This window comes from Protopterus annectens, chromosome 4.part0 (genome assembly GCF_019279795.1).
Source record: "Protopterus annectens isolate FY-2018-M chromosome 4.part0, PAN1.0, whole genome shotgun sequence".
Taxonomy (NCBI): domain Eukaryota; kingdom Metazoa; phylum Chordata; order Ceratodontiformes; family Protopteridae; genus Protopterus; species Protopterus annectens.
The window spans coordinates 876,517,472-876,531,924 of record NC_056733.1 but is presented as its reverse complement, the minus strand read 5'-3'; the positions used below and the strand labels follow the sequence as shown (position 1 = coordinate 876,531,924).

Genomic DNA, 14,453 nt, shown 5'->3' with positions numbered 1-14,453 from the left:
TGTATTTCTTGTTTTACCATTTTTTTAATTTGTGGGTTTGCTCCTTCCACATCTCTTCAAAATAAGAGAGCGGCATGTTGAGAGATCCTGCTAAACCAAAATGCACTCCTAAAATACTACTAACCAAGTTTTTTTTTTTTAAGTGAATTGCATATTGGATCATTCTGTGCTGGAGTAGGCATGTACTTTTCTGAAAGTGACCTTTGGGTGCTTTCTCCCCATTAACATATTCCCTCCACTGGAGCTCTTTTGAGTTTGTACTGAAACTCCCAGTGGTCATGGCCTGAACCTTTAAAAAAATTAAGTTATTGTCTCACAGTTCCAAATATTCATATCTCTTAAAACTATAGGTGTTACTAGAAAATTTTAAATGGCAAATGGTTCAGTACAAAGTAACCTGTACAATAGTTTCATTCATTACATTCTAGGTCTTAAACTGGATTTTATAACCCACAGTAACCACAGCAAATATGAATTATGTAATGTATAAACCGCTTACAGTATCTCATTAACTATTCAAGCAACGCACACACTGCCAGAAGCATTGTTTTCATGTGGCTGTGAGCTTTCAGTTGAAGCTAAGCAGTTTTGTCTGTGTCAGTTAATTGTTGATGTATTTTGAGAAATATGAACAATGTTGTAATGCAAATAGTATACATATGATATTTAGTCTCCCTTTATCTGTATTAGATAGAGTTGAAATATCAATACAGTTGCATTTACAATTGTGTAAGCTTTAAAATTTAATCTTCTAATACCGTGTGTAACATGATTTTGAAATTATTAGTGCAAATATGAACAATTATTGACACCTAGAGGCATCAATAGGATGTAACTGTAGAAACACCTGGTGACGTCACTAGGCTTTGAGTTATGTCTATCAGTAGGCAGTACTACTAACTTGTTCAGCAACAGGATAAATATTCATGTCCAGTTTATGCATGAACATAGCCTGGCCTCTGGCCCTGTAGAACAGAGATATTAGTGCTGGGTCAGATTTGTGGCAGTGTGAAAGACTGAGTGATGGAATACAACATACAGTACACTTTATGTCCCAGAGAACATAATTTCTGATTTTTCAGTCCACAGTTCTGTAAAGATGGAAGACCCTTAAAAGAAGGAGAACTGATAAAGTACCCAGAGCTTGCACGTACTTTGAAAAGCATAGCAGAGAATGGAGCACAGGAATTCTACAGTGGATATTTGGCTGAACAAATGGTGAAAGACTTGCAGAAACAAGGTAACCTATAAACTGTAAATGCCCCAGATTGTGCCGATGCTCCTGCCAAATGCTTATCAGTCTTAGGATCTGGCTAAATGTCTGTGTCAGAGGTATATTTTGACTGCACAGAGTACCATATAGTCACAGATATAAGCTAAAACAGACATTTATTCTGGTGAATAAATGCAAGACAGGTATATATAGTTAGTGTACCTCAGTAATGACTTTTAACTGATGGTTAGCACTGTTCAGTAATTTTTACTGTGAGTGAAGCTGCATCTGGTCCGTGCTGCTAATGTAAATTTGATCCTTTTGTGTAGCTGCATTAACACTGTAACCCCACTATGACCAAATCCCCTAGAGCCGATGTTTACTCCGCCGAGTAGCTAGCCTGCCTATACTGTAACCCCAATATGACCAAATCCCCTAGAGCCAATGTTTACTCCGCCGAGTAGAAAGCCTGCCTATACTGTAACCCCAATATGACCAAATCCCCTAGAGCCGATGTTTATTCCACCGAGTAGCTAGCCTGCCTGTACTGTAACCCCAGTATGACCAAATCCCCTGGAGCCGATGTTTCCTCCACCGAGTAGTAGCCTGCCTATACTGTAACCCCAATATGACCAAATCACCTAGAGCCGATGTTTACTCCGAGTAGCTAGCCTGCCTACACTGTAACCCAAATATGACCAGATCATCTTGAGCTGATGTTTACTCCACTGAGTAGCTAGCCTGCCTATACTGTAACCCCAATATGACCAAATCCCCTAGAGCCAATGTTTACTCCGCCGAGTAGCTAGCCTGCCTATACTGTAACCCCAATATGACCAAATCCCCTAGAGCTGATGTTTACTCCGCCGAGTAGCTAGCCTGCTTATACTGTAACCCCAATATGACCAAATCCCCTAGAGCCAATGTTTACTCCATTGAGTAGCTAGCCTGCCTATACTGTAACCCCAATATGACCAAATCCCCTAGAGCCAATGTTTACACCACTGAGTAGCTAGCCTGCCTATACTGTAACCCCAATATGACCAAATCCCCTAGAGCTGATGTTTACTCCGCCGAGTAGCTAGCCTGCCTATACTGTAACTCCAATATGACCAAATCCCCTAGAGCCAATGTTTACTCCATTGAGTAGCTAGCCTGCCTATACTGTAACCCCAATATGACCAAATCCCCTAGAGCCAATGTTTACACCACTGAGTAGCTAGCCTCCCTGTACTGTAACCCCAATATGACCAAATGATCTTGAGCCAATGTTTACTCCACCGAGTAGCTAGCCTGCCTATACTGTAACCCCAATATGACCAAATCACCTAGAGCCGATGTCTACTCTGCCGAGTAGCTAGCGTGCCTATACTGTAACCCCAATATGACCAAATCACCTAGAGCCGATGTTTACTCTGCCGAGTAGCTAGCCTGCTTATACTGTAACCCCAATGTGACCAAATCCCCTAGAGCCAATGTTTACTCCATTGAGTAGCTAGCCTGCCTATACTGTAACCCCAATATGACCAAATCCCCTAGAGCCAATGTTTACACCACTGAGTAGCTAGCCTGCCTATACTGTAACCCCAATATGACCAAATCCCCTAGAGCTGATGTTTACTCCGCCGAGTAGCTAGCCTGCCTATACTGTAACTCCAATATGACCAAATCCCCTAGAGCCAATGTTTACTCCATTGAGTAGCTAGCCTGCCTATACTGTAACCCCAATATGACCAAATCCCCTAGAGCCAATGTTTACACCACTGAGTAGCTAGCCTCCCTGTACTGTAACCCCAATATGACCAAATGATCTTGAGCCGATGTTTACTCCACCGAGTAGCTAGCCTGCCTATACTGTAACCCCAATATGACCAAATCACCTAGAGCCGATGTCTACTCTGCCGAGTAGCTAGCGTGCCTATACTGTAACCCCAATATGACCAAATCACCTAGAGCCGATGTTTACTCTGCCGAATGGCTAGCCTGCCTATACTGTAACCCCAATATGACCAAATCACCTAGAGCCAATGTTTACTCTGCCGAGCAGCTAGCCTGCCTGTACTGTAACCATAGAGTTTTGATCAAACCGAAGGATTCTGGGAAGAGTGCATAGCAGAGACTTATTTTTGCACAGTTTTTGGTTACATACAACATGGCGGAACCGAGGCCACAGATAAAAGGTTGTTCTGTACTGGGTAATACTGCACCTGTTGTTCCAACAACTTCTGACTCTCTTGACTCTCCCGTGCTTGCTGTACACAACTAGTTTCTGGTTGCAGCAGGCTAAAGATGTGCTGTTTGATCTTTTCCTAGTCCTCCTCTTGCTGGTGGCAATCTCCCCACTTACTCTCTTCCTCTGTCATAATACCACCATTTATTGAATCCGTTTAATTGTGTCTCAGGTCTGTAATCAGATGCTTTTTTTCATCTCAGTTCACATATTTGTATTTGTTAGTGACCAGTAAAGTATATTATCATACAGTAACCTCAGTCCTGGTTTGTGCTGAAGCATGACCTGATGTCCGTTATTTTAACTTCTCCAAAGATTGATGTCACCTAAGCAGAAACACACAACAGGTTGTGCTTTAGACTGTCCTGGTGAATAGTCAAGTGATATTTATTGCTGACAGAAGGCCAGCAGCTGAGTGCTTATAGCCTCATGCTACACTGTACTGGAGGTGCGCTGTTGGACAATGGCTTATACTTAATTGCTTTCACTCACTTCATCAAATTGAAGGGAATCATCTTTGGTTTTACTTTCTTTCTCTTGTATAAATTCATGTCGTAACTATAAATTTTGTTATATGCAAGAAAACACAGTGGCCATTCTTTCGCAGTTGAGTCAAGTTACCCCTCATGTTATGTTTTCTGAATGTACAGTGGACTGTGTAACTATAGTTAGGAGAGGGAATTGTGCTGGGCTGGGGTGGAACAAAGACACAGCTTTGTATATCAAGCTGGTTTTCTCCTATCAATAACTGCCATGTTCACATTTTTTATGTTTTTTTTCTGTCTTGCTTGCTTGAAAGACTGAAATTATCACATGATGGGAGGCATTTCACATCCTTTAGTTTTATGAAACTTGTAGATGCATACAAGCATAAATGAGACCCCTACTCTCCTTTCCTGTTCTTGCCTTTTCTGTCATACATTACAGGCCTTACTGCAGCATCATTAAAAGCCCACCTGTCATGTTCTTCCCAAAATTGTCTTTTCTTAACTGATAGTTTTATGCACATTTACTATTTTGCAAAATAATAAAAAAGGCTGAATGAACACTTCTATATTTAATAAAACATGAGTAAAATCCAAATAGCATGAACGCTTTCGGGCCCAAGCCCTTCATCAGATAACAAACACAAACAAACAGCTCACTTTTTAAATAAACATTATCCAATCAGAATTCAGTATTGCACCCTCATCCTTTTCAATGCGGGTTTTAAGGGTATAATCCCATTAAGTCCAGGAGCTCTATCAGCCGCTAATTCAGTAATCCATTTCATTTCATTGAATTCTGTATGATTAACCATATTCCCCTCCCCTGATATGACAGTACATAATCTATAAAACCATAAACCTAAAAACATGGTCAGAATTCTTACATATGTGCTGATCAAAGTCATTGTGCTCATTTTTTAACCTAATGGATGACAAGTGACCAAGGATCCTATCCTAACATGCAGTTTGTCTTTCCTATGTAAAATGAGGTACAGTTTTGGCATTGTGTGTTCTACAATCTGCATAACTATTAAAACAGTACTCTTTTACGGTTATAGGATGTATGAACTGATTGTGTATGGGCACACTTTACAATGTCTACATTTGAAAGTCCCCTTACACCGGGATAGTTGTCTATTGCCTTGAACCTCATCATGTACATGGCAAAGTAAATCTTTTAAATTCTTATTCCTCCTAAACCCAAATGATGGGCTGAGTCCCACTATATCAAGTATTTTTTCATCCGTTAATAGCACTTTCCAATTTCGTTTTATTATTTCACACACATACCCTATATTACTACTATAAGTTAACATAACCCACATGTCATCACCCCTGTTGTTAAATGTACAATTAGTCCTAGTTACAGGGTTTCCTTGCTGTTCTCTATCAGAAAACCAGGGTTTTACTCTGCCTCTTCTATTCTGTTTGCTGTTATTTATTATTCCCTTAACCTTATTCTTATTATAGCCCCTCTTACATAAGTTATCTTCTAAATTTATAATCTCCCATTCAAACTGTACATCATCTGTACATATCCGGGAGATTGTATCAAGCTGCTCCCTTACCAGACTACTAAATGTGTATCTAGGGTACATAGTATCAAATGCCAATAGACTGTTCTTCTAGCTAGCCATTTTAAACAGAGCTGTGTGTATAATGCCCCTACGGTCCCTCATAAGTTGCACATCCAAATAATCTATGATTACTATGTTGCTTCTTTGCTCCATCCATTTTACTCCCCTTCCCTGCAGGTCACCGCAGCATGACACAGGTGTACGGTCACTCTTCTTAGGTCACTAATCTCTGGCTCTTTGGATGCCACAGCTGCCACAGCAAGGCACAGGTGTATGCTCACTTTTCATAGGTCACTAATCTCTGGCTCTTTGGATGCCACAGCTGTCCACAGCATAGCACAGGTGTACGATCACTCTTCATAGGTCACTAATCTCTGTCTCTTTGGATGCCACAGCTGCCACAACATGGCACAGGTGTGCACTCACTCTTCATAGGTCACTAACATCTGCCTCTTTGGATGCCACAGCATGGCACAAGTATACGCTCACTTTTCATAGGTCACTAATCTCTGGCTCTTTGGTTGCCACAGTGGTCCACAGCATGGCACAGGTGTACAATCACTCTTCATAGGTCACTAATCTCTGGCTCTTTGGATGCCATAGCTGCCACAACATGGAACAGGTGTACACTCACTCTTCATAGGTCACTAACATCTGCCTCTTTGGATGCCACAGCATGGCACAAGAATACGCTCACTCTTCATAGATCACTAATCTCTGGCTCATTGGATGCCACAGCTGTCCACAGCATGGCACAGGTGTATGAACACTCTTCATAGGTCACTAATCTCTGTCTCTTTGGATGCCACAGCTGTACACAGCATGGCACAGATGTATGATCACTCTTCTTAGGTCACTAATCTCTGTCTCTTTGGATGGCACAGCTGCCACAGCATGGCACAGGTGTATGCTTTCTCTTCATAGGTCACTAATCTCTGGCTCTTTGGATGCCACAGCTGTCCACAGGTCACTAATCTCTGGCTCTTTGGATGCCACAGCTGTCCACAGCATAGCACAGGTGTACGATCACTCTTCATAGGTCACTAATCTCTGTCTCTTTGGATGCCACAGCTGCCACAACATGGCACAGGTGTACACTCACTCTTCATAGGTCACTAACATCTGGCTCTTTGGATGCCACAGCTGCCACAGCATGGGACAAGTATACACTCACTCTTCATAGATCACTAATCTCTGGCTCATTGGATGCCACAGCTGTCCACAGCATGGCACAGGTGTACGAACACTCTTCATAGGTCACTAATCTCTCTTTGGATGCAACAGCTGCCACAGCATGGCACATGTGTACTCTCACTCTTCATAGATCACTAATCTCTGGCTCATTGGATGCCACAGCTGTCCACAGCATGGCACAGGTGTGCGATCACTCTTCTTAGGTCACTAATCTCTGGCTCTTTGGATGCCACAGCTGCCACAGCATGGCACAGGTGTATGCTCACTCTTCATAGATCACTAATCTGTGGCTCATTGAATGCCACAGCTGTCCACAGCATGGCACAGGTGTACACTCACTTTTCATAGATCGCTAATCTCTGGCTCATTGGATGCCACACTTTCATATGTGTCTTTTCTCATTTCCCTTGATGAGACACAGGTAAGAACCCATCTTCTTTCAATGCCCCTACAGTATTAATGTACATATTGTGCCTTAGTCATAGCTTGCTGTCACCACAATTTTTTATTGTGTATGATTGGTGGCTAACAAACTCCACCAGTTTTCCTGTTGTATTAGCAGTGGACCTTTTTACATCCTGACCTCACATCCATTCTGACAGCATACAGCCGAAGTTATCCCATTATCTTAATGTGGAATCCATGACCCTTTTCACAAGTTGCTGCCTCTTTTTCTTACAGAAAGGTACTGCTCTGTCATTCTTGCATAAATAGTGGTGCCTTTAAGCAGTGTCCATGACCCCTGCTTCACATTAGTGAATAAAGTCCCATCATTGTCACTACAGACCTTGTACACTGTACCCCCTTTTAACAGACTCTCTTTGCTTTTGTTTCTCATAGAATGATGCTGGGTAACTAACTGCTACATTGCCATTACTCCGTGAATTATACCCATTTTGTGTAGCAGATGCTTATCCTATATCTTGTGGCATGACGCTGGTGAGTGACCATGACTTCTTATGCCATACTATAAATGGTGTCTCTTTTTGGCAGCCTATCTCAAGATTTTACACTGGATGGCTCCTATCTCTTATGCAGTCATACTAACCTATGAGGACACCGAAAGAATATAAAAAGCTGTTTTGTGCCCAAATGTTGCAGATTACTATTAATAGCTGCCTCACCTACTGTCCTCTATCCATACACTGTAGACAACTCAAACAGCCATATTGTTATCCTATAATCTCATAAATCTCTCTGTAGACTTCATTTCCAGTGTAGAACCAGGTAAAGTATTCCAGTGCCACAACTCTCTTCCTCTAGAATAATGTTTTCTTGCATCAAGTATGAAACAAATTCCTATCATCTGCCATCCATGATCTCTTCTGTGTCCCTTATACTTTCCTTAGTATATCCAAACTTTCCACCTTATCCCAGATTCTCCTCTCCGTTCACAGAGTATCACTGTCTTCCTTTCTTTGCTCCCGAGAGAACATACCAAAGTCCTACAGCACTTCCTACATATCATAAACCTTCTTTTCCATAAATCTTTATAGTAGTGTTCTTCACAATATCTGCAGTATTTGTCTTGTTTTTTCTGAATGTCCTTCAGAACTGCACTCTGTACTCCAGATGTGTCCACAACAGCTCCCTGTAAGAAAGGATAGAGTGGCTCCTGCTCTGTAGAATATTTCCCTCCCCCATAATATGTAACCCATTTTCTTGTCGGACACACCACCCTCAGGATCTGCTGGTGATAATTTAGTTGTACTGTGATTAATATCCCAGTCTTTTTGTACCCTCTGCACGTAATCAGGATGACTCTGAATCTCTTTAGTATTCTTGCAGCCAGATTGCCTAGATTTGCTGTAAATTAAATCATGCTGTAGGGGCTTTTCTGCCCACCCAGTTGTGTATTCTCTTCAAGTCCTGGCTTAGGCTTTCTGTCTTCATTACTTACACTAATCTTTACCATCATCAGTCATATTCAATCTATTTTTCCACTTATTGCTGGAGCTGATAGATGTTAAGAAGTATAGGGCATTCTGTGGATCCTTATAGCACAGTACACATTACCAGTCTCTCCTCAGACATCACCACAGCCACCTTCATGATCCCTCGGGATGACTGCATTCATAACAAATTCATTATCTTAAGATTCCCCTCCCAGCCTTTCACTGTCAGTCTTCTGTAAGACAGTGTCAGAGATTTTCCTAATGTTTAGAATGACACATCTTTTGGCTTTCCCCATCAATGTAAAAAGAAATGTAGGAATTTACTGGTGTAATCCGTACTGATGCTCATTGTAGGATCATAGGAGGTTACTATGCTGATGGCCCTAGGGCCCTTACAAGCCTAACCAAGTTCTACACTTATTTCCATGATCAGCACCTATTGCCCCTATCCAAGAGGGATACACGTGGAACCCCCCCAGAGTGAATTTACGGTTAACCATCCAATCGTCCAGATTGTGTTTGAAGAGGGCCAATGAGGTTCTCTGTTTGACATGAAGTGGGAGTCTGTTCCAAAGGTGTCATAACCTCTGGGAGATAAATCTGTCTCTCCAGCAGGTTCTATTAATGTCACATACCAGGGTAAGGTTTTTAGCAAGAGTAACGTATGTATCATTTGACTTACAGAGATGCAGCATTTCCAAAAAGGTATGGTCAGAGATTGCCTTGTATGCAAGGCAGAGATTGCCTCTGAGTAGTCTGTATAAAACAGAATAAAGTGACAGTGAATTCAGACGATCCACAGAGGACAGATCCTGAAGACCTAGAATTTTCCTTGTGAGGAACCTTTGTGGTCTCTCCAATCGCTGCAGGTGATTGGAACAGTAAATACGAAAAGGGGCGTTGCACTCAATTATTGGCCTGATGAGGGAAGAGTACAGGGAGGTTATAACTTCTTTTTTTCTGGAAGCAATGCCCTTACTTATGAGATGAGCAGTATAGAATGCCCTTCTTACCACTGTGGAGACATGGTGGTCAAAGGTGAGATTGCTGTCGACCTAAGTGCCCAGGTGTCTCACCACTGAGTGCATACGTAAGTTGTTGCTGTTGATGTGGTAGTTAGCAAGAACATCGTCCTTGCTGAAAGGGATGATAATACAATTTTTTGCATTGAGTTTAAGGCCATGACTTTGGCACCAATCATTTGTTTGTAAGACTCTCTTGTAGGATGTTGACATCATTTGGAGATTCTGTGACTGCTCCCAGTTTACAGTCATCAGCAAACTCTGATGGCTACAGACCTTTAGTTTTTGCTTGTACTTCAGCGAAATAGATTCCAAACAGTAGAGTTTCTGGGACTGATCCCTGTGGAACACTGCTGATTGCAGGTCTGCTGTTGGAGGTGGATTCCTCTATTTTGACTATATGGGTTCTATCAGTGAGACAGTTAGCAACCCATCTAATGATATAAGGGTTGATACCTAGCTGGGTGAGTTTGTCAGTGATGCCTGATTGGGGGATAGTGTCAAGTGCCTGAGTTAACGAAGTAGAGGAACCTTTGGGCAAACGAGTTTGAGCGAGTAATTTACCCAGTCAGTGGATGGGGTGGGTAGTTAGTCACCCAAAACCATGGTGTTTGAATGTATCTTGATAGACTCAAGTAGATCCAAATAGGCAGAGTAGGTGTCCTGATTCACATAGGGGGCCCTGTAGCTGCCAATGACATGAATAGGTTTCCTACCAATAGTTAATTGTACCTGAAGTATCTCCAGGGAATCATGCTGTTTGACCAATCTGGAGGTGTATTTATCTTTAATGAAAATTGATACACTGCCTCTTTTAGTTTTCACACCTTCAGCTTGTGGTATGAATATGTGAAAGGAAATGTAACACAGTATGGCTGGGGTGCTCTCCACAGCCTTGAACCTGGTCTCTGTGATTGCACAAATGTCTGCATCTTCCAAGGTGAGCATTGCTTCCACCGAGTGCAGTTTCATGACTCCTAGCATTTAGCAGCATAACCTTGAGGCTGTTTTTAGATGGAGTTTTTACACTGGGAATTTTGTCCTTGAGAAACTGTCTAGAAAGGCACTATGGGGGTGGCAAGATCCTTCGTCAGTAGCTGAATTCCCAGGGGTGACAGTTGAAGACCATGTCTGCCAAAGCATCGAGGTCTGTCGGTCATGTCATTCCAGGCTGACAGATACTGTATCCCCTTAGAATGATACCAGAAACTAAGCCAATTATTGAAGTCAATCATTTTCTGTGTGTACTGAGGCATCATTCCAGGTGAAGGTAAAATGCTGCTTAAGGCTAAGGACATACCTGCTTGAGACACACAGACTGAGAGCTCAGTCATGCCTCTCTTCATATAGTCCATTGAGGTACGTCTCAAGTCTTTCACACCAACATGGACTATGATGGAGTCGTAATAGTCTGTGTTGTTGAGATACTTGAGTGCATGTGTAATATGGAGCATCCTAGCACCTGATGGACAGTTGACCATGATATTTTACTTATTCAGCCTGGTGAGAGAGACATCTTTGTGTCTCACAATAGAATAGCCTTTGACTGATATGTTTAGTTTTGTGATTTGCCTCAAGGGTTTGACAGGTGAGACATTGGTAAGTGAGCTGTTATGTGTATTGTGTTCTGCAGAGGAAGTGTTATGTATATTGTGCTTGTGTTTGTGTTTGGGGGGGTCTCTTGTGTTTAGGTATGTTTCTGGTGAGGACCTCCCAATATGTAGGTGCGGATGATATGGGTTTGGGTAGAGTAGGAGGTGAGGTGTGCATGCTGACGACCCATTCATTGTCATATGTACTGACTGGTGTGTGAGAGAGAGCATGGATTCAAGGTTCTTAATATAGTTGCGTCCCTCACATGTTGAGCTTGTGTGGACTAGGATTAGAGGGTTGTCAGGGAACATAAGGCAGTTGCTGCACTGCCTCAGGTTGCCCATGTCAACCGAGCTGGCTGGGGAAACTGTGGGAAATTGTCCGTCCATAGGGTTAGGTAAATTTATTTGGTCAAGCAAAGAGGTCGCACTTAGGAATGGCTAGTGGGTGAGAGGTGTGTTGGTATCCCTGAGGCTAGGCTTAGTGTTTCACCTGATAGTAGAGAAGGGCTACAAAAAACCTCCGATACAAGCTTCACTAAGCTCTATTTATAATTCTTTCCATAATCTTGTTAAAAGTAAAACTTACACAGACAGTTCTGTGGTTTACTGTATAAATTGTGGCCTCTTTTGGTAGGCTGATGTCATCCCATTTCTAGAGATATGCTTCTTGTGAATATTGGTGCTGCATCCTTAAAGTATAAGTTGTGGCCCATTTCAGTGGCCTACCCTTATCCCTTGTTTGACATGGCTTGGCATTGCTAAGGCTACAACTCAACTAATACCCCTGTTGTGTCAACAGTAACTCTTTTGTTGCACAGGAAAGATGTTCCACATTTCAAAGCACTTGAAATAAAGAAAGCTAGCTTTTTCATTTTTCCTTCAGGACTGAAATAGTACAGTTGTGTAGACTTACCATAAATGTAGCTGTTCAAGTATCTTCACTGTTGCAGTCCTGACATGTGGGATTTCCTGCTTCAGAAGCCCTTGGTCGGCCCAGCTACCAGAGTAAAAAAAAAAACCCTCCTCCTTGAGCTGGTGAACTCCATACCCTGATGTCAGGACAGTTGGGTATTAAGGGAGCCAGCCAACACCATGACATCAGTTTTTTTCTTGCTCCTAGAATGTAGGAGCTGCATAGATTAACTTTAAGCAAGGGACCAGGTTAGAGGAAAGGAGGCCTGTAGGGCATTCCTGCAGAGGTTCCTCTGGAAGAGGAGGAGAGAGAAATAAGCTGTTATTGTGAGGAGAATGGGGCAGTGGAGGAAGGGAAAGAAGATTGCAACAGTAAATACACTCGAACATCTACATTTATGGTAAGTGTACATAACTGTACTGTGTTCTTCGTGCCTCACTGTTGCAGTCCTGACTTATGGAATGATTCCTAAAGCTGAGATGAGAGTGGAAGGTGCCTTAATGGGAAGAGAAAATACCCTGCATGATGGCAGTGGCAAATCCTGCTCTGGACTTGGAGAAGGGTGACAGGTGGCAGTGTTTAGTAAAGGTATGCAAGGATGACCAGGTAGCCTCTTCCAGAATGTCTTTGGTAGGCTCTCCCCTCAGGAAAGCAGTGGAGGTAGAAGTGGCCCTATGTGAGTGGGTTCTAACAGATTCAGGAGGATTTTTGCTGTGGTAGGTGTAACAAAAGGAAATACAGTGGGAGATCCATTTGGATATAGTTTGTTGGAGACTGGTTTTCCTTCAGAGACCAAGGCAAAGAAAACAAACAGTTGTTCTGATTTTCTCAGCATTTTAGTCCTGTCAAAGAAGTAAAGTTGCATGTGTAGATCCAAGGAGTAAAGGATTATTTCCCCCCGGTTCTGTGGCTTAGGGAAGAAGGCAGGCGAGTGTATGGCTTGGTTCAGGGAAATGTCTGTGACCACCTAGGGCATAAAGAAAGAATTAGTTCTGAGTGAAACTCCATCTCTGTGGAAGATAAGAAAAGGTTCCACTGCCATGAGGACTTTCAACTCAGAGACCCTCCAAGCTGAGGTGATTGCCAGGAAAAAGGCAGTCTTCCAGGTCAAGAATTTTAAATCGGCTGAAGCAATAGATATGAAGGGGGATAAGGTCAATTTTTTTTTAGACAAAGTTGAAGTCCCAAGGAGGGGTGAGCTGCCTCCTGAGAGGTGTGACATGCAGCACTCCCCTAAGGAACTGTTTAATTAGGGGGGGGGAGATTGGAGGAAGAGTTGGGATGTGGGTTGAAATGGCAAAAGCATGAATCTTATTGGATGAGAAGGATAGACCTTTGTCCAGCAAAATAGCCAAGTACTTCAGAATGGCTGAAATGTTGGTCACAACAGGGTTGAGGCCTTGTTGCTGACACCAAGTAGAGAATCGTTTCCACTTGGCAGAGTATGTTTTCATAGCACTGGGTCTTCTAGACACTCTGAGGATATTAAGCACTTGACTAGTCAAGGATTGTTCAGGGTAGAACTTTGGTGAATTATCCAGGCAGAGTGTTTAAGGATCTGCAGGTTGGGGTGCATAAACTTTCACTGTTTCTGTGTCAGCAGATCCACTCTCTGGGGTAACTGCCAATGTTTTTCTTTGGTTAACCTTAGTAGCAGGGGTAGCAATGCTGCCTGGGCCAGTCTGGAGCTGTCAAGATGACCCTCTGTCCTTCTTCCCTGATTTTTAGGAGGACCCTTGGAAGAAAAGGCGGGGAGGCAATGCATAAAGAAATAGGTGGCTCCAGATGATGGAGAAGACATCTGTCCTCCAGGCTGTGTGAGGTTTACTGCTGGAGCAGAATCTTTTTAACTGGGCGTTTTCATCGGTGGCAAAGAGGTCTGTTTGAAGGGATTCCCATTTCTGGACTATGCTGTGAAATGTTTCCCAATGCAGCTGCCACTCATGAGGATCCATTAAGTGTCTTTTGAAGTGGTCTGCTAGAGAGTTCTGAACCCCAGGAAGGTATTGAGCTATCAGGTGCAACCCCATAGCATTGGCTGTCTCCCAGATCTGCATTGCCAGCCGGCAAAGATGGTAGGAGTGGGTTCCCCCTTATTTATGTACCACATGACTGTTTTGTTGTCTGTTTTGATAAGTAGGGCTCCTGGTTTCCAATGATCCTTGAAGTCCACCATGCCCTTCTGTACTGCCATCAATTCCTTCCAATTTGTGCTTGTGTCTGAACTGCTCCTCCCATTTGCCCTGGGATAAGAGGTGCTGGAAGTGGGCTCCCCAGGCTGTGTCTGATGCATCCATGGTTAAGGTTTGGCCCTGAAGAATCAACC

The 14,453-nt window shown here is 42.8% G+C and overlaps 1 protein-coding gene across 2 annotated transcripts in view; it reads left to right on the top strand.

Moving 5' to 3' along the window:
• The window catches only part of LOC122799642 (glutathione hydrolase 5 proenzyme-like), a 739,199-nt gene that overhangs the window by 466,591 nt on the left and 258,155 nt on the right, over nucleotides 1-14,453 (top strand). For both annotated transcript variants that reach the window (XM_044068836.1, XM_044068835.1), the window contains exon 5: nucleotides 1,083-1,240. In XM_044068836.1, coding sequence (XP_043924771.1) covers nucleotides 1,083-1,240 — 158 coding nt within the window. The remainder of the gene's footprint in view (nucleotides 1-1,082; nucleotides 1,241-14,453) is intronic.